The 19,690-nt window shown below is 41.7% G+C and overlaps 1 protein-coding gene across 1 annotated transcript; it reads left to right on the forward strand.

Annotated features, from left to right (window-relative positions):
* Nucleotides 1-254: 254 nt before the first annotated feature.
* On the forward strand, nt 255-19,114 carry LOC139409139 (hyaluronan and proteoglycan link protein 4-like). The gene is made up of 5 exons (XM_071153893.1): nt 255-485; nt 8,384-8,504; nt 9,780-10,142; nt 14,448-14,750; nt 17,037-19,114. The coding sequence occupies exons 1-5, from the start codon at nt 483-485 to the stop codon at nt 17,417-17,419; spliced, it is 1,173 nt and encodes a 390-aa protein (XP_071009994.1). The 5' UTR covers nt 255-482; the 3' UTR covers nt 17,420-19,114.
* The last annotated feature ends 576 nt before the right edge of the window (nt 19,115-19,690 follow it).

A 19,690-nucleotide genomic window follows, 5' to 3' on the forward strand; every position in this document is an offset into this window, starting at 1 on the left:
ACATTAGACTACATTTAGCCTAGCTACATTACAACATGCACAATGTTTTCTTTCGTGGATAGCAAGCATTGATACTAACGTTATTAGTTTAATGAGGTTTAACGTTACTGCTTCTACTGAAACATTTTAGCCTTCCTACTGGCACAACGTATCATCATGCACTAACAGCAAATGCAACAATATAGCAGTTCAGTTGTTCCCTGTTACTTTCGCTGATTTACACATTCTGGTGCGCTCTTATAGTGATTCACATTGTGCTGAAAATGTGTGAACTGCGGAACAGCCCAACTAGCCCAGTCCTGCACTGAGTAAGCAGTTCCCTTGCACTGCCAAAATCAAACAGCAATACGACAGGACACGGCAGGCTAACTGCAGGATAGAGGGCTATGAGTCAAGTACTGCACCATATCAATAACAGCCCAACTGGAACAAACGACATATGGTCTATCTAACTTCAGACAGACAGTATTCTTGAAGATATAATGGTAAGTCCTCTAATGTGGCGGGATGGGTTGGCTCTGTGTATGGGCATCATGCAGTCTTTTTTCTTACTGCATGGGAGATTTCTGTAGCACAACTGTAGCACAACCTTAAAGATGTGCTACAGTAGCCTAGTGCAGTACATTGCAGATTATGAGTGGATCAAGGATTGTGGTCAGGTTATTTGTTTACAATGTGGTCAGCAGCATATGTCCATGTTCCTATTATAGGCAATTAAAATGTATAATATTGCAGGGGTGTCTGTAAATGAACTTGCTGCAATAACAACCCTTTATTACATGAATGCTATTAGTGTTAACATATATATATATTTACATCTAAACATATGGGGGCGGGGCTCTGACATTCCCACTGGGCAAAACCTTATTTTTTATTTTCCACGTCATTTCAACCCTAAAAAAATATATGTTGAATCAACATGGAAAACGGAATGGATTTCATTAAAGTCATAAGATAATTTCGTATTTTTTTTCAATCAACTTTTAACCTAAATCCAATTACAGGGTGACATATTGGTTGAATTCACTCACGTTAGTTAACAACGCAACCAAACGTAAATCCAAACTAAATGTTAAACTGACATCTGTGCTTAGTGGGTTATCTCCATACAGGTGTAGACTACAGTTGCACTTGAATCCAACATACACCCCTCCTGTGTGATACCATTTCTGAAGAACTTTATTGAGCAGCTACAGTGCCTCACCCTTTCCCATGGAATTCTAACATAGGCTGGTGCCAAGGGAGCAAACATTACAGGCCCCTTTCCCTCGTTGCTATCACATGACAAACTGCACTCTCCTTCCACTGCATGATGTAGCAGCTGATGTCATAGTAATGACATTTACAATACACTCTTATCCAGAGTGACCTGCAGTAGTGAGTGTATACATTTTTGTACTGGTCCCCCATGGGAATCAATCCCACAATCCTGGTGTTACAAGCACAATGCACTACCAACTGAGCCACACACAACTGAGCCACACATTGCTAAACAACATGCAACATGCAGAGTGGTGTAAGTGTAGCCGATGTGAAATGGCTAGCTAGTTAGCGGTGGTGCACGGTGGTGCACGCTAGTGGCGTTTCAGTCGGTGACGTCACTTGCTGAGACCTTGAAGTAGTGGTTCCCCTTGCTCTGCAAGTAACGGTAACGATGCTTCGAGGGTGACTGTTGAAGTGTGCAGAGTGTCCCTGGTTCGCGCCCAGGTCGGGGCGAGGGTACGGGTGTAAAGTCTATACTGTTACATAAGGAAAATAACTTCACCCTCAACTTCAACAAAACAAAGAAGCTGATGGTGGACTACAGGAGACAGCAGATAGAGCACAGCCATCATCCACATCAACGGGGCCGCAGTGGAAAGGGTCAAAAGCTTCAAGTTCCTCGGCGTGCACATTACTTAGGACCTGAAATGGTCCCTGGACTCCCTTAACACCGACAGCGTGGTGGAGAAGGCGCAACAGCGCCTCAGGAGGCTGAAGAAATTAATTTTCAACCCTAAGACCCTCACAAACTTCTACAGATGTACCATTGAGATCATTCTGTCGGGCTGTATGATCGCCTGGTATGGAAACTTCACAGCCCACAACTGCAGGGCTCTCCAGAGGATGGTGCGATCAGCCCAACTCATCATTGGGGGCACACTGCCTGCCCTCCAGGACACCTAGAGCACCCAGTGTCACAGAAAGGCCAAGAAGATCATCAATGACAGCCACGGCCTGTTCACACCGCTACCATCTAGAAGGCGGAGACTGTACAGGTGCATCAAAGCTGGGGCCAAGAGACTGATAAACAGCTTCTATATCCAGGTCATCAGACTGTTAAACAGTCATCCCTAGCCGGCATCTGCCCTGAACCTTAGACACTGTCACTAGCCGGCTACCACCCGGTACTCTACCCTGCACCTTCTTCAGGCTAGTGTCCTTTTTTCTCAATATCCGCCTGACTGACGTGCCCAGTCAACTGCCTGTTACTTAGGCCCAGAAGCTAGGATATGCATACAATTGGTACCATTGGATAGAAAACACGTTGAAGTTTGTAGAAATGTTAAAATAATGTATGAGACTATAAGACAATTGATATGGTAGGAGATAATCCAAAGAAAAAACAAACAGAATAGTTTTTTTTGAGAGCTCATGCTCTTATGCAATTCCAGCTCCCAGATTGCAATTCCTATGGCTCCCACTAGATTTCAACAGTCTTTGTTCAAGGTTTCAGGCTTGTAACTTGAATAATGAATAAGAAATATGAGTTTTAGTATGACGACACCAGTTTGGAAATCCGTGTTTGAGTGTACGACTCCGGTAAATTTGCTTTCCTATTGAACATACTTCTTTCCTTAAGAAATAGTATAGTTTAATTACATTTTAGGGTACCTGAGGAATAAATAGAAATCTATTTTGACTTGTTGAAGCAAAGTTTAGGTGTAGTTTTTAGGATTACTCAAATCGATGGCGCCAACTGTACATGTAAATGTACTTTTTGGGATATAAAGAAGGATTTTATCTAACAAAACGACACTAAATGTTGTAGCTGGGAGCCTTTGGATTGCAAATCAGAGGAAGATTTTCAAAAAGTAAGTGAATATTTAATCGCTATTTGTGAATTTATGAAACCTGTGCTGTTTGAAAAATATTTTGATGTGAGGCGCCTTCCTCATACAATCGCATGGCATGCATTCGCTGTGAAGCCTATTGTAAATTGGACAATACAGTTAGATTAACAAGAATGTAAGCTTTTAACCGATGTAAGACACTTGTATGTACCTAATTGTTTAATTAGTATCCATAATGTATGATTATTTATTTGAATTGCGGTCCTCCAATTTTACCGGATGTTGTAGACAGGGGTCCCTCTGACGGGACGCCTAACGCTAAGACTAGAGACTAGAGACAAATATTGTATTTGGTGGAGAAATGTCTTCTTGTCTGATACAATTAATTGAGTGTATATAAACTTCTGACCCACTGGGAATATGATGAAAGAAATTAAAACTGAAATAAATCATTTTCTTTACTATTATACTGACATTTCACATTCTTAAAATAAAGTGGTGACTGAGCTAACTGAGCTAAAATAGGGAATTGTACCATGGATTAGTTGTCAGGAATTGTGAAAAACTGAGTTTAAATGTATTTGGCTAAGGTTTATGTTAACTTCCGACTTCAACTGTATTCTAGTCATGATTCATCCTATATAACTACTGCTGTACACACCTTTTCTATTCACATACTGTCTGTCTATTAATATACACATATTTACACTGAACAAAAATATAAAAGCAACATGTTTCATGAGCTGAAATAAACAATCTCTGAAATGTTCCATATGCACAAAAATATTATTTCTGTAAAATGTTGTGCACATTCTGCTTTGCCCCCCCCCAAAAAATATTTGACCTTTATTTAACTAGGCAAGTCAGTTAAGAACAAATTCTTATTTTCAATGATGGTCTAGGAACAGTAGAACAACAGATTTTTACCTTGTCAGCTCAGGGATTTGATCTTGCAACCTTTTGATTACTAGTCCAACACTCTAAATGCTAGGCTACCTAGTGGACAAGTGTGGCATATCAAGAAGCTGATTAAACAGCATGATCATTACACAGGTGCACCTTGTACTGCGGACAATAAAGGCCACTCTAAAAGGGGCAGTTTTGTCACACAACACAACTCTACAGATGTCTCAAGTTTTGAGGAAGCGTGCAAATGGCATGCTGACTGCAGGATTGTCCACCTGAGCTGTTGCCAGAGAATTTAATGTTAAAGAATGTACATCAGCAATAAGTCCAACTGGCGGTTTGCTATTGTCAATGATGTGAACAGAGTGTCCCGTGGTGGTGGGTCTATTCAATGGGCAGGCATAAGCTACGGACAATGAACACAATTGCATTTTATTGATGGCAATTTGAATGCACAGAGACACCGTGACGAGATCCTGAGGCCCATTGTTGTGCCATTCATCTGCCGCCATCACCTCATGTTTCAGCATGATAATGCATGGCCCCATGTTGCATGGATCTGTACACAATTCCTGGAAGCTGAAAATGTCCCAGTTCTTCCATGGCCTGCATACTCACCAGACATGTCACCACCAATTGAGCATGTTTGGGATGCACTGGATTGAAGTGTACGACAACGTGTACCGACTGGTTTTCTGATCCACGCCCCTACTTAAGGTATCTGTGACCAAAAGATGTATATCTGTATTACCAGTCATGTGAAATCCATAGATTAGGGCCTAATGCATTTACTTAAATTGACTGATTATAAACTGTAACTGAGTAGAATCTTGTTCCATTTATATTTTTGTTCAGTGTAGAAATAGATCATGCCTCTCCCTAAACAGTAGGATGCAGATTGTACGGTCAATTTCCCTACCAGTTCTTGACTATGGTGATATCGTTTATTGGAATGCAGCAACCACTACTCTTAAATACTTGAATGCTGTCATCAATGGCTGTAAATATTTTAGACTGTCATGTTTTTTTTACTGTGTATTTAAATACTGTATTCTAATATTTCTACTAATGTACATTGCATTTTACTTACATACACTTTTTATACAGCACTTATTTATATACTGAAATAATGACATAACTCACTCTAATACACTGCTGTACATATCATTTTTAGTATACAGTGCCTTTGGAAAGTATTGTAGTGGAAATTTCCTGTATTTACCAAATCATGAGCAAATGAGTTATCATAAAGTCCATCTTTAATTATATGAGCTCCACCACAACCCCGTGACTCTCAGATCAATTCAGTGTCTATCAATGAATTCTCTGAGAGTCCTTACACGTTGCAACTGAGATCCTTTATAGCAAAGACACACATAGCCAGACAGCATTGGCTATAAAATATCGTTCAGCTTTGTCTCCTAAACTATGTTCTTATCTCGCTCTCAGGACCTATAAAACAAAACCTATATCAACAGGCATATATCAAATACACCCCTCCTGGACAAGATCACAGAGACACAGTGACTGGCACACAGACATTGTGGAGCCAAGAGATAATTGGTTTAAAAGATATGTTTACATATGAAGACAATCTTGACCCCTCCCCTCTCTGCGGCCCAAGTAAATTACCCCATGTCAGAGAACAGATAACTGCAACCGGCCAACAGTATTATCCAAAAATAGACATTCTGATGAGAAGTAAGTCACAAGCATATAATGAAAATAAAACATCTTATCTATGTTACCCAACTAATTCTGATTATTCCCCCACAGTATTCAGACCCCTTGACCCTTGGCAATTTTGTTACGTTACAGCCGTATTCAAATTTGTATTAAATAGTTTCCCCCCTCATCAATCTACACACAATAACCCATAACGATTTAGAAATTGTTGCGAATTTATTAAAAAGAAAAAACTGAAATATTACGCATACATAAGTATTCAGACCTTTTACTGAGTACTTTGTTGAAGCACCTTTGGCAGCAATTACAGCCTTGAGTCTTCTTGGGTATGACGCTACAAGCTTGGCACACCTGTATTTGGGGAGTTTCTCCCATTCTTTTCTGCAGATCCTCTCAAGCTCTGTCAGGTTGGATGGGGTGCGTTGCTGCACAGCTATTTTCAGGTCTCTCCAGAGATGTTTGATCGGGTTCAAGTTTAGGCTCTGGCTGGGCCACACAAGGACATTCAGAGACTTGTCCTGAAGCCACTCCATTGTGCTTAGGGCCATTGTCCTGTTGGATGGTGAACCTTTGCCACAGTCTGAGGTCCTGAGCGCTCTGGAGCAGGTTTTCATCAAGGATCTCTCTATAATTTGCTCCCTTCATCTTTGCCTCGATCCTGACTAGTCTCCCAGTCCCTGCCACTGAAAAACATCCCCACAGCATGCTACCACCACCATGCTTCACCGTAGGGATGATGCCAGGTTTTCTCCAGACGTGAAACTTGGCATTCAGGCCAAAGAGTTCAATCTTGGTTTCATCAGACCAGAGAATCTTGTTTCTTATGGTCTGAGAGTCTTTAGGTGCCTTTTGGCAAAACTCCAAGCGGGCTGTCATGATTGGCTGGGCGGCCAGCTCTAGGAAGATTCTTAGTGGTTCCGAACTTCTTCTATTTAAGAATTAAATCAAAGTTTGTCACGTGCGCCGAATACAACAGGTGTAGTAGACCTTACAGTGAAATGCTTACTTACAGGCTCTAACCAATAGTGCAAAAATAGGTATTGGGTGAACAATAGGTAAGTAAAGAAATACGTCACGTTCGTTAGAATGAATATCGGACCAAGGCGCAGTGGATGTCGAGTTACACATAATTTAATGAATAAAGTGAAATTTAACAAAGACAAAAACAAATAAACAATAAACTAACAACGAACCGTGACTACAGAGATGCTACGTGCACTAACTCAAAACAATATCCCATAAAACACAGGTGGAAAAAAATGCTACTTAAATATCCCCAATTAGAGACAACGATAGCCAGCTGCCTCTAATTAGGAATCATACCAAACACCAACATAGAAAAACTAAACTAGAACCCCACATAGAAAATAATAACTAGAAAACCCCACGCCCTGACCTACTCCACCATAGAAAATAAGGACTCTCTAATGGTCAGGATGTGACAAAATAAAACAGTTAAAAGACAGGCTATATACAGTAGCAAGGCTATAAAAGTAGCGAGGCTACATACAGACACCGGTTAGTCAGGCTGATTGAAGTAGTATGTACATGTAGATATGGTTAAAGTGACTATGCATATATGATGAACAGAGAGTAGCAGTAGCGTAAAAGAAGGGTTGGAGGGTGGTGGGTGGCGGGACACAATGCAGATAACCTGGTTAGCCAATGTGCGGGAGCACTGCTTGGTCGGGCCAATTGAGGTACTATGTACATGAATATATAGTTAAAGTGACTATGCATAAATGATAAACAGAGAGTAGCATCAGCGTAAAATAGTGGTTGTGGGAGGTGCACACAATGCAAATAGTCCGGGTAGCCATTTGATTACCTGTTCAGGAGTCTTATAGCTTGGGGGTAAAAACTGTTGAGAAGCCCTTTTGTCCTAGACTTGGCACTCCGGTACCACTTGCCATGCATTAGTAGAGAGAACAGTCTATGACTGGGGTGACTGGGGTCTTTGACAATTTTTAGGGCCTTCCTCTGACACCGCCTGGAGGCCATCGTGTTCTTGGGGATCTTCAATGCTGCAGCACATTTTTTAGTACCCTTCTCCAGATCTCAGCCTGGACACAATCCTGTCTTGGACCTCTACAGACAATTCCTTCGACCTCATGGCTTGGTTTTTTAGCTCTGACATGCACTGTCAACTGTGGGACCTTATATAGACAGGTGTGTGCCTTTCCAAATCATGTCCAATCAATTGAATTTACCATAATTGGTGGAACATCTCAAGGATAATCTATGGAAACAGGATGCACCTGAGATCAATTTCGAGTCTCACAGCAAAGGGTCTTTTTTCACTTTGTCATTATGGGGTATTGTGTGTAGATTGCTCAGGAATTTGTTTAATTGAATCCATTTTAGAATAAGTCTGTAACGTAACAAAACGTGGAAAAAGTCAAGGGGTCTGAATATATTCCGAAGGCACCGTATCTTGTGTAAATTCATCCGATGTATGTATAGATTTAATTTGGATTATTGTTACGTTGCTATTTGGGTTGTTAATTAGTTTAGTTCCGACATTTCTTGATTGACATTATACTCCATTGTTAGGCGCCAGTAACGTAAGCATTTCACTGCACCTGCTCTAACATTGGTAAACTGTGTACGTAACCAATAAACTTTAATCTGATTTGTTTATAGGCTAGCCATATTAGAGCTTAGGAATGGCTAGCAGCACCATTGGATATTCAATAACTGGAACTTCACTGATTGGTCCTTCCCTGCCTCCCTTGCAGCTCTGCTCACAGCCCCTGTCCTTGGGGACAGTGACCTGCTTGGTCCTAATCTTTGGCCTCTATGCGACCTCCCTCTCTACCGATGCCGAGAAGGGAAGGAGGAAAGTTGTTCATGTACTCGGTAAGATCTCTCCTTCTCTCTATCCCCATCCCACACATGTTGCATCCTTGTAATGAGAATGTTTGTTTTTTTACATTCCAAGGGGAGAATAAAAGAGCAGCTGTCTGGGTTTCAAAATATGTGAGTCGCCAAACTTTATCTCTCCTCCAGGATTATTGGCAGTCAACTGTAGAAACTTGAGTTTCTGTTGCATGTAGAATGAGGTATGAGTCATATTATCAGTAAAATGTTGCTAAATTCCATCCACTTCATAGTCAAGCAGATGTTGTTGATTTGGACTCTTAGAAGAAGTCTCTATCAACGCTGCGAAGAAGCTGTGTTCAGCCTGATTGGAAACTTGCTGATGCTGTACTGGCAACCAGCTACAATATCACCTTGTTATCATCACCTGTCCTTAATTATAATGTTATTATTATGCTATAAACAGTATGCCTCCACCTGGATACATCTCTATTCACGCCTGAAATCCCAACCTAGATTTATGTTTGAATGTATTCTGCAAACAGGTCTCAAAGCTCAGTGGTCGGTTACAAAAATGTCAGAGTGCAGAGTTCCCAGCTCACAGTCATTATAACCAGCTGTCATGGCTAATTGTAGGCTTTGTGATCTGTTCACAATAAGCAGACTCTTAGAATGAGAATCAGTCAGCTGTGTTGCTCAGAAACCCTCAGAGAAGAGCACTGTCACAAAGCCTAGGAGACGGCCTGGCTGCCAATGACGCAAACCAGAGCTGCTTGTACATTCCATTTCAAATAAAGTTGTCTCCTACCCACTGCTCTCATTCACCACCCCTCACAAATCTGAGACAACTGGGTAGGTGTAAGTTATAGCTCCCCATACTCGTCATATTGATTTCCAGTCCTATTAGATTTGCGAAGTGGAGTGAACACGGGTGTAGATGTGGGGAGTCAAACACTTTCTGGAATGAAACACAGCTTAGGCCTTGGGGATTCAGCTGGCCTCAAAAGAACTATGATGTAATAGGCAGTGCCAGTGACACAGAACAAGGCATGCTGGGACCTGGTGCTGATGATGAAACACACGTCTCTCAGGTGACACTTTCACCATCATGACCTTCTAACTAAAGTTTGGTTGGTTCCCATAACTTTAACAATAATAATGTCCCTATATACTGTAGATCATCACACTATGAGAAAATCCTCCTTTTAAAAGTAAAGTACTGATGCAACAGATCATTGATAAACATACTGTAAGTCCCCCACAACCTTGCTTGTCCTGACCATTCCTGTTCCTCTATTCCCTCTCTGCGTCCAGAGGATGACACCGGGGCAGTGATCGTTCAGACCGCCCCCGGTAAAGTGATCACCCACCGGGGAGGCTCCATCACCTTGCCCTGCCGCTACCACCACGAACCCGAGAGCTCCGACCCCAACCGCATCCGCATCAAGTGGACCAAGGTGACGGACGCGCTGGTGTTTGAGGATGTGTTCGTTGCACTGGGCCTCCAGCAGAGGTTGTTCGGGTCGTATCGGGGTCGTGTGTCCCTGGAGAAAAACGGACCGGGGGACGCCTCGGTCATCATCCACAACGTCACCTTGGAGGACTACGGACGCTACGAGTGTGAGGTTACCAACGACATGGAGGACGATACGGGATTCGTCAACCTCGATCTTGAAGGTCAGAGGTTAAGGTTGAAGGGTTAGATGGGTTCAGAGCCATGTATTTAGAGAGTTGGTCCAACTTTTAGAATGTTAAATATTGTTCTAATTCTAGACATACAGTTACATAGCATTATTTACCAGGTTTCCGAACACCCCAGCCATGAGCTGCTCACTTCCTTACCAACAGGCTCAGAGACAGTTTCTATCTACACTGGACTGACCACCTGCTCTGATTCTCTGTACCTTAGCACACACACACATACTCATTCTAAACATTATATATTCCCATGTAATGTTAATCCTTAAGAGTCTATTGATTAGGGGTCGACCGATTATGATTTTTCAATGCCGATACCGATACTGATTATTGGAGGACCAAAAAAAGCAGATACCGATTAATCGGCCAATGTTTATATATATATATATATATATATATATATTTGTAATAATGACAATTACAACAATACTGAATGAACACTTTTATTTTAACTTCACATAATACATAAATAAAATCAATTTAGCCTCAAATAAATAATGAAACACGTTCAATTTGGTTTAAATAATGAATGCAAAAACAAAGTGTTGGAGAAGAAAGTAAAAGTGCAATATGTACCATGTAAAAAAGCTAACGTTTAAGTTCCTTGCTCAGAACATGAGAACATATGAAAGCTGGTGGTTCCTTTTAACATGAGTTTTCAATATTCCCAGGTAAGAAGTTTTATGTTGTAGTTATTATAGGAATTATAGGACTATTTCTGTCCATACCATTTGTATTTCATGTACCTTTGACTATTGGATGTTCTTATAGGCACTATACTATTGCCAGCCTAATCTCGGGAGTTGATAGGCTTGAAGTCATAAACAGCTCAATGCTTGAAGCACAGCAAAGAGCTGCTGGCAAATGCAGGAAAGTGCTGTTTGAATGAATGTTTACGAGCCTGCTGCTGCCTACCACTGCTCTGTCAGACTGCTCTATCAAATATCAAATGAGAGACTTAATTATAATATAATAACACACAGAAATACCAGCCTTAGGTCATTAATATGGTCAAATCCGGAAACTATAAATTAACGTTTATTCTTTCAGTGAAATATGGAACCGCTCCGTATTTTATCTAATGCGTGGCATCCCTAAGAGTAAATATTGCTGTTACATTGCACAACCTTCAATGTTATGTCATAATTATGTACAATTCTGGCAAATTATTTACTGTCTTTGTTATGAAGAAATTACCTTCACACAGTTCGCAACGAGCCAGGCAGCCCAAACTGCCGCATATACCCTGATACTGCTTGCACAGAACGCAAGAGAAGTGACAATTTCCCTAGTTAAAATAAATTTATGTTAGCAGGCAATATTAACTAAATATGCAGGTTTAAAAATATATACTTGTGTATTGATTTGAATAAAGGCATTGATGTTTATGGTTAGGTACACATTGGTGCAACGACAGTGCTTTTTTCACGAATTTGCTTGTTAAATCCCCCGTTTGGCGAAGTAGGCTGTGATTCAATGATAAACTAACAGGCACCGCATCGATTATATGCAACGCAGGACAAGCTAGATAAACTAGTAATATCATCAACCATGTGTAGTTAACTAGTGATTATGTTAAGATTGATTGTTTTTTATAAGATAAGTTTAATGCTAGCTAGCAACTTACATTGGTTCCTTGTTGCACTCGCATAACAGGTAGTCAGCCTGCCACGCAGTCTCCTCGTGGAGTGCAATGTAATCGGCTATAATCGGTATCCAAAAATGCAGATTACCGATTTTTATGAAAACTTGAAATCGGTCCTAATTAATCAGCCATTCCGATAAATCGGTCGACCTCTACTATTGATGCACCCATCGGTCAATCTAAGTAATATAATCAAAATCCATCGGTTTAAGCTAGAGACATGCGTCTCAATCCACTGAATCCACCTACACTACCGTTCAAAAGTTTGGGGTCACTTAGAAATCTCCTTGTTTTCCATGAAAACATACACGAAATGAGAAGCAAAATGAATAGAATATATAGTCAAGACGTTGGCAAGGTTATAAATAATGACTTCTAATTGAAATAATAATTGTGTCCTTCAAACTTTGCTTTCGTCAAAGAATCCTCCATTTGCAGCAATTACAGCCTTGTGGACCTTTGCAATTCTAGTTGAGGTAATCTGTTGTTGAGCTAATCTGAAGAGATTTCACCCCATGCAAGTTGGATTGGCTTGATGGGCACTACGTACCATACGGTCAAGCTGCTCTCACAACAGCTCAATAGGGTTGAGATCCGGTGACTCTGCTGGCCACTCCATTATAGACAGAATACCAGCTGACTGCTTCTTCCGTAAATAGTTATTGCATAGTTTGGAGCTGTGCTTTGGGTCATTGTCCTGTTGTAGGAGGAAATTGGCTCCAATTAAACGCAGTCCACAGGGTATGGCGTTGCAAAATGGAGTGATAGCTGTTACGTCCGTTGTTAGAAGGAGACCAAGGTGCAGCGTGGTAGGCGTACATTATAGTTTTATTTTAAATGACACCAAAAAACACCAAAATGCAAAACGAACGTAAAGCTATATGCAGTGCAGAAAGCAACTACACACAAACAAGATCCCACAACTGAAGGTGAGAAAAAGTGCTGCCTAAGTATGATCCCAAATCAGAGACAACGATAGACAGCTGCCTCTGATTGGGAACCATATCCGGCCAACAAAGAAATAGACAAATTAGAATGCCCACCCAAATCACACCCTGACCTAACCAAATAGAGAAGTAAAAAGGCTCTCTAAGGTCAGCGCGTGACAATAGCCTTCCTTCTTCGAGATCCCTTTTACCCTGTATAAATCTCCCACTTTACCACCACCAAAGCACCCCCAGACCATCACATTGCCTCCACCATGCTTGACAGATGGTGTCAAGCACTCCAGCATCTTTTCATTTTTTCTGAGTCTCACAAATTTTCTTCTTTGTGATCCGAACACCTCAAACTTAGATTTGTCTGTCCATAACACCTTTTCCAAATCTTCCTCTGTCCAGTGTCTGTGTTCTTTTGCCCATCTTAATATTTTATTTTTATTGGGTAGGCTTTTTCTTTGCAACTCTGCCTGGAAGGCCAGCATCACGGAGTCGCCTCTTCACTGTTGACGTTGAGACTGGTGTTTTGTGGGTACTATTTAATGAAGCTGCCAGTTGAGGACTTGTGAGTCATCTGTTTCCCAAACTAGACACTCTAATGTACTTGTCCTCTTGCTCAGTTGTGCACCAGGGCCTCCCACCCCTCTATTCTGGTTAGAGCCAGTTTGCGCAGTTTTGTGAAGGGAGTAGTAAAAAGTGTTGTACGAGATCTTCAGTTTTTTAGCAATTTCTCGCATGGAATAGATTTAATTTCTCAGAAGAAGAATAGACTGACGAGTTTCAGAAGAAAGTTCTTTGTTTCTGGCCATTTTGAGGCTGTAATCGAACCAACAAATGCTGATGCTGCAGATACTCAACTGGTCTAAAGATGGGCAGATTTATTGCTTCTTGACAACTGAAAAACAGTTGCAACATAATTGCAAGAGGGTTTTCTAATGATCAATTAGCCTTTGAAAATTCTATATTTGGATTAGCTAACATAAAGTGCCATTGGAACACAGGAGCGATGGTTGCTGATAATGGGCCTCTGTTAGCCTACGTAGATATTCTATCAAATCTGCCTTTTCTTTCTTTCTGACTGATTCTTTTTTTTATTTCAAAAACAAGGACATTTCTAAGTGACCCCAAACATTTGAACGGTAGTGTATGTCGGCTTTCTGCATCTACGGTGGAAGGTGGCCGAGCTACACCAGTGTTTTTCAGACCACGAGACATCTCGAAATGGGGTTTTCTCACAAAAAGTATGTAGCATCCAAATTGTTTGGCCTACAAATGAATATGACCACTCTGTGGTAGTCATACTCTCGTTTGAAGGTCACGGTACTCGTGTGAAGCTAAGCCAAACAAATGAATGAAAGTATGTAGGCAGTTTTGTGCCAGGCAAAAATAAGGGGTTAAATATGTGTCAAAATAAACTAAAATATATCCTATATCTCCTAGATATAGGACAGACACTTCAAAACCTAATTCCCTATGTCTTTTTTTGCATTTATGAATGTGTTATTCAAAGTTTCTATGGGCTATAGTAGTAAAGGGCAAATTCAATATTCTATCAAATAATATATATTTTTATACCTAAAGGGGTCCAGAAATTCAAAATAAAATAGATAAATAATCCATGTTATGACCATCTTTAAAAAAAATCAAAATGTTAGCTTGTACTCCTAGTTCAGTATCTTTCTCTCTCTCTCTTTCCTCCAGGTGTGGTGTTCCCCTACTATCCCCGGGTGGGGCGCTACAAGCTCAACTACCACCAGGCTGAGGATGTGTGTAAGGAGCAGGATGCCATCCTGGCCTCCCATGCCCAGCTCCACAAGGCCTGGCTGGAAGGACTGGACTGGTGCAACGCTGGCTGGCTGGAGGACGGCTCCGTCCAGTACCCCATCTCCCACCCCCGGGACCAGTGTGGCCGCAAGGACACCGCCGCAGGGGTACGCAACTATGGCTACAGACACAAAGAGGATGAGCGCTATGATGCCTTCTGTTTCACCTCCAACCTCAATGGTGAGTGTGGGGATGTGTGGGCTTTCTTTCCTTGAACAGATGAGATATGTGAACATTGATAGGTGACGTGTAGATTCCCCAGATATCTTTCTACCATATTGCCTTTGCTCTGACTATACAGTGTTTTCAGGTCTGTGTGGATGAAGCATGTAAATCTTGGTGGCAAAAAAACAAAAAACAAAGTGGTATGCAGCACAGCCACTACACAACATAAAACTAAACAATACGTGAATTGCACTATAACGGTGACAAACGGTGCCCACAAACTGTTAGGGCCTACATAAAGCTAACCCAACATCTTACCACTGCTACACCTGGCTATCAGCGGAGCCTTGTCTGGCAACCAAACAGTTCTTTCAGCCTCATTTACTGCCTTGAAAAATAACATAGCTGGCTGACTTGCTTAAACAAATGTGGTTTCTAATGATAATTGAGATGTACAAATTATGGCATAAGGGGACGACAAGCAGATAAGAGGCAATTTGTAATTTTGATGAAGACATTAATGAGCGAGCCCTGTACCCCAAGTCAGAACCTTAGGCTAAATAAAGGGGTCATATAAAAGCAGACAATGAAAGCTCTTACAACATTCGATTACATTTCTCTAAAACAGGTTATAGGTTACATGTGCAGCACCAAGTCAGAACAGTAGGCGAAATTAAGAGGGGTAAATAGACCAAATTATTAGGGTGAGGCACATGGGCTACTAACAGCTTACTACACAACATACACTTAGTATTACTTTCTTGGCTACAGTATACATATCTCCCTGGCATATTACATCATTTATGCAGCAACATACAATACATTTTTGGACTCACCTTGTTGTGCTGTGCTCACTTGAACAGGAAGGTGGCACGGCGGTCCTTCGTGGGCAAAATGTGTCATCAAAGTCTGGCATTCTCTGGATTTATGGTGCTTTCAAGACAACTGGGAACTCGGAAAAAAACAAGGTCGAATCATGATCTTGTTGATCGTAGCTCTAGAAAGAGACCCAAGTTTTTTTTAACATTGTTTGCAAACTAATATGTGACACGTATTAATTCCCCCAAATTTTATGGAATTATCATATATTTTTTTTAAATTTGCTAAACATATGGGTCTCTGCCCCACCTCCCCTGAATGATGGGTCGCCACTGGTAAGGAGACTAGGCGAGGTGTATTGCGATGCAGCCAGAGAGTCCTCAGGGGGAAGAGGGGCATGTCTCTGATTTCTGCACCATGATCCCCTAAGCCCGAGGACATCAGATTTGGGTCAGTCCCTGTTTTGATTCTGCCCTCTTAAAAGCGCCACAGCGTCTAATGATAGTCTTTCTTGAACATTAAAGCAAAACAGTTCAGCTCTTGGCAAAAATTACTATCTGAGCTAGAGAAGAGAACAACACACTAGCCATAGTTGAACTTTAACCTGGTACTTCATAGTGGAGACCTAACAGTCTCTTCATTGCCTCCCCAGTGAGTTAATTACTGTCAACAGACAGTCTGGCCTGAAATGTGGGCTATCTTCAGGAGCGATGGTGGGTGATACTGTTGCACTGACCAGCTGGAAGATATTTACCCAGTATCCCTTGGGGAATTATAAGACAATATTACTCCCTAACAGGCAGCAGCCACATAAATAAACGGAAGCAAGGCTGCTGTCAGCCGTTCTGTGGTAGAAAATGACCCAATGTTTTCTAGGTTAGCTTGTTCATTCCTCTCTGTAAAAACTTAACTCGGCTTCATTTCAGAGTTAACGCTTTCTACAATCATGATCTCATAACTGTAAATGCTTCTGGCGAGAAGTCTTCCCAGAGCAAGATGAAATTAGAATGTAAGTATTTTACAGTAATCTGAGCACTGTCCAGCACCGCTGCATGCTGCTCGATTTTGAGCGGCTGCCCAGACGGATGTTTGGTTTTTGAGATTCGGAACACATTCTGCAGGCAAAGGATCAAACTGTTCTGGTCTATGAGAACTCATAATCTCTCCCCTAAGGGTATCTGCTGCTGTTATCTCATGTGGTTCTCTCTCTATCTCCTTCTCTCTTTCTTTCCCTCACACCCCTGAAAATGTATCTTTCTCACCCTCTGTCTCCCTCCCTCCCTCCCTCCCTCCCTCCCTCCCTCCCTCCCTCCCTCCCTCCCTCCCTCCCTCCCTCCCTCCCACTCCCTCCCTCCCTCCCTCCCTCCCTCCCTCCCTCCCTCCCTCCCACACACACACACACACACACACACACACACACACACACACACACACACACACACACACACACACACAAACTTCTCTCCCCCCTCTCTCCTCCAGGTAAGGTGTATTTCCTGAAGCGCTTTAAGAAGGTGAATTATTCTGAAGCAGTGAAGGCGTGCGTTCGTGATGGCTCCGTGGTGGCCAAGACGGGCCAGCTCTACGCTGCCTGGAAGATCCAGCTGCTGGACCGCTGTGAAGCTGGCTGGCTGGAGGACGCAAGCATCCGTTACCCCATCGTCAACCCACGTACCCGCTGCGGTGGGCCCCAACCGGGGGTCCGCCACCTGGGCTTCCCTGACCTGAAGTTCCGCCTCTACGGGGTCTACTGCTTCCGCAAGAATGAAGAGAGTGTTAATGGGGATGTGGTGAAGTCGACCCAGGGCCCAAGGAAGAGCAGCAAGGACATCCCCATGAACACCACCTCCACCAGAACCATCTAGAGAGAGAGAGACTGAGAGGAGGGTTAAGATCACTGCCTGTACAACATAGCTCCATCCATTGCTTTAACTTAACAACATGGATAAACATCACTGACAACATATGCTAATTTGCAGGATTCACCAGCGAGGGAAAGAAACTGCTTTGTTCAATAAGGGGCGGAATCTTTATCTCTAGGATTTCTCCTGTCTGGTGTTAAACGAGGTGAAAGTTTGTTGAGAGCGTTCCGTGCGCCTTTCACTGTCTCAGAGAGGCTTAGCTAGTAACTGCAGCTGATCATAATTTCTCAGGCACATCAAGATTGGAAAGCCTTTCATTAAACAACTCCATAGTTGACTATGTGTCTATTGAAGGCATGGAGAGAGGCCACAAGCATGATGGGGTCTCAGACTCCACAGTGTGTTCTGGTCTCAATGTGGCTTCATTTGCAGAGAAAAAGGCCCTTTGCGAGAGGCACTCGACTTCAAGCAGTGCCAGCCTCAGAGAGTCATATTAATTAGTGTGCAGTACAGACAGAGACAGAAAGACAGAGATAATTTACTATGTCTGTCTGAGTGTAATGAATGTAGCACATTAAGAGATCCTCTCTCTCAGAGGCCTGATTAGCAGAGACTTATGATGAGCTTTAAAGCAGACTACTAATGCCTGATCAATCAAATCAAATCAAATGTATTTATATAGCCCTTCGTACATCAGCTGATATCTCAAAGTGCTGTACAGAAACCCAGCCTAAAACCCCAAACAGCAAGCAATGCAGGTGTAGAAGCACATTGGCTAGGAAAAACTCCCTAGAAAGGCCAAAACCTAGGAAGAAACCTAGAGAGGAACCAGGCTATGAGGGGTGGCCAGTCCATCTGTGAATGTTGCCAGTTGCCAGCATGATGCCCAAGCTTTGCCTGTCCTGGCAGGGCACTGCTCAGAGGTGCCCTTTGAGTTTACTGCGTCCCCAGTCGCCTGCCTCTGGGCACAAACTGGTTTAATCAATTATGTTTCCATGTCATTTCAACAACAATATGTAATGCGATGACGTTGAATCAACGTGAAAACTGGTTAGATTTGCAAACGTCCTCAACGTAAGGGAATTCTGTCTTTTTTTCACCCAATTTTGAACATAAATCCAATGACGTGTGATTTTGTGTTTATTTCACGTTAGTTGACAACTCAACCAAATGTAAATCAAAACTACACATTGAAATGGTGTCTGTGCCGAGTGAGCAGTTGCCATGTTTGAGTAGAGCCAATTATTAAACATTATTTACCTCAGTAACTAAGTACTGGCATGCCATACCAGAGCTCAATAAACATAGTAGCGAATATTGCACTTAGATATATTTTATGACGAAATGGTTAGTCTATTGCAAGCATGTTATACCTGGATGTGATTTTAGTATCTGGGGCTGAAGCTGAACTAACAGAACTATGTTATAGCTGCTTTAATAGCTGCTTTAATAGCTGCTTAATTACCTCATATTTCTATGCAGCCATAATTATCGATTACACTCTTTGTTCAATTGTGAATTTAACTATATTGATCATTATCTTGATGCATGAATGTATCTATAGTTAGCGCTATATGCTGATGCTGTTATACAAAAGTAACAAATGAGATCTTGACGTTGTTGTTAAGAAATTCTGATTCTGTGATATTCTGTCTTTGCATTTTCATCCTCTCTACTGTGATATCCTAATAAACAAAACGAAATGAGACCGTGTCAGTCATCTTGAAGTGTTTGTTTCTGAGTAGCACTCGAGAGCAACACTTTGTGCACTGCCAACACAACAAAAGTGACAATGTCATTTCCATAGCAACAGTCTTAACGAACCCAAATCAAGTTCAAGGCAAACTAGTAACATGACATAATCATTCTGCTAAGTGATACATTTGAATAAAGCAAATTGGAATGATTGAGTGAGCTGTAGCTACATCCACGACAGCATAACCATGTTTGTTGAAACATTTGTTAAAGACACATTCAAATGCCATGAAGACATATTGTGAGTGTTTTTAAAAATAACCATTAGAACAGTGTTTATCGGCCATATCAATCTCTGCTATGAATTATAAGTCTACCGGCACAGAAACAAAAGGAATTAACAGAGGAGAAGCCCTGAGCCATATTAACATTTATATTTCAGGGGTATTCATTATCTATTCTACATTTCAATATTGAAGTATGCTTGGCTGATCTTGTGTTGGTTCTTGAAATGCTTAAACTCAGAGGTGATTAAGTTATTCATATTTAACTACACAATGTTACAACTCATTTTATGGA

The sequence above is a fragment of the Oncorhynchus clarkii genome, chromosome 5 (assembly GCF_045791955.1).
Source record: "Oncorhynchus clarkii lewisi isolate Uvic-CL-2024 chromosome 5, UVic_Ocla_1.0, whole genome shotgun sequence".
Lineage (NCBI taxonomy): Eukaryota > Metazoa > Chordata > Actinopteri > Salmoniformes > Salmonidae > Oncorhynchus > Oncorhynchus clarkii.

What these genes read in the sequence shown, in the direction of transcription:
- LOC139409139 (XM_071153893.1), top strand. An exon ending in GAAAGTTGTTCATGTACTCG is followed by an intron (nt 8,505 to 9,779) that starts GTAAGATCTCTC and finishes CTCTGCGTCCAG; the next exon opens with AGGATGACACCGGGGCAGTG. An exon ending in CGTCAACCTCGATCTTGAAG is followed by an intron (nt 10,143 to 14,447) that starts GTCAGAGGTTAA and finishes TCTTTCCTCCAG; the next exon opens with GTGTGGTGTTCCCCTACTAT.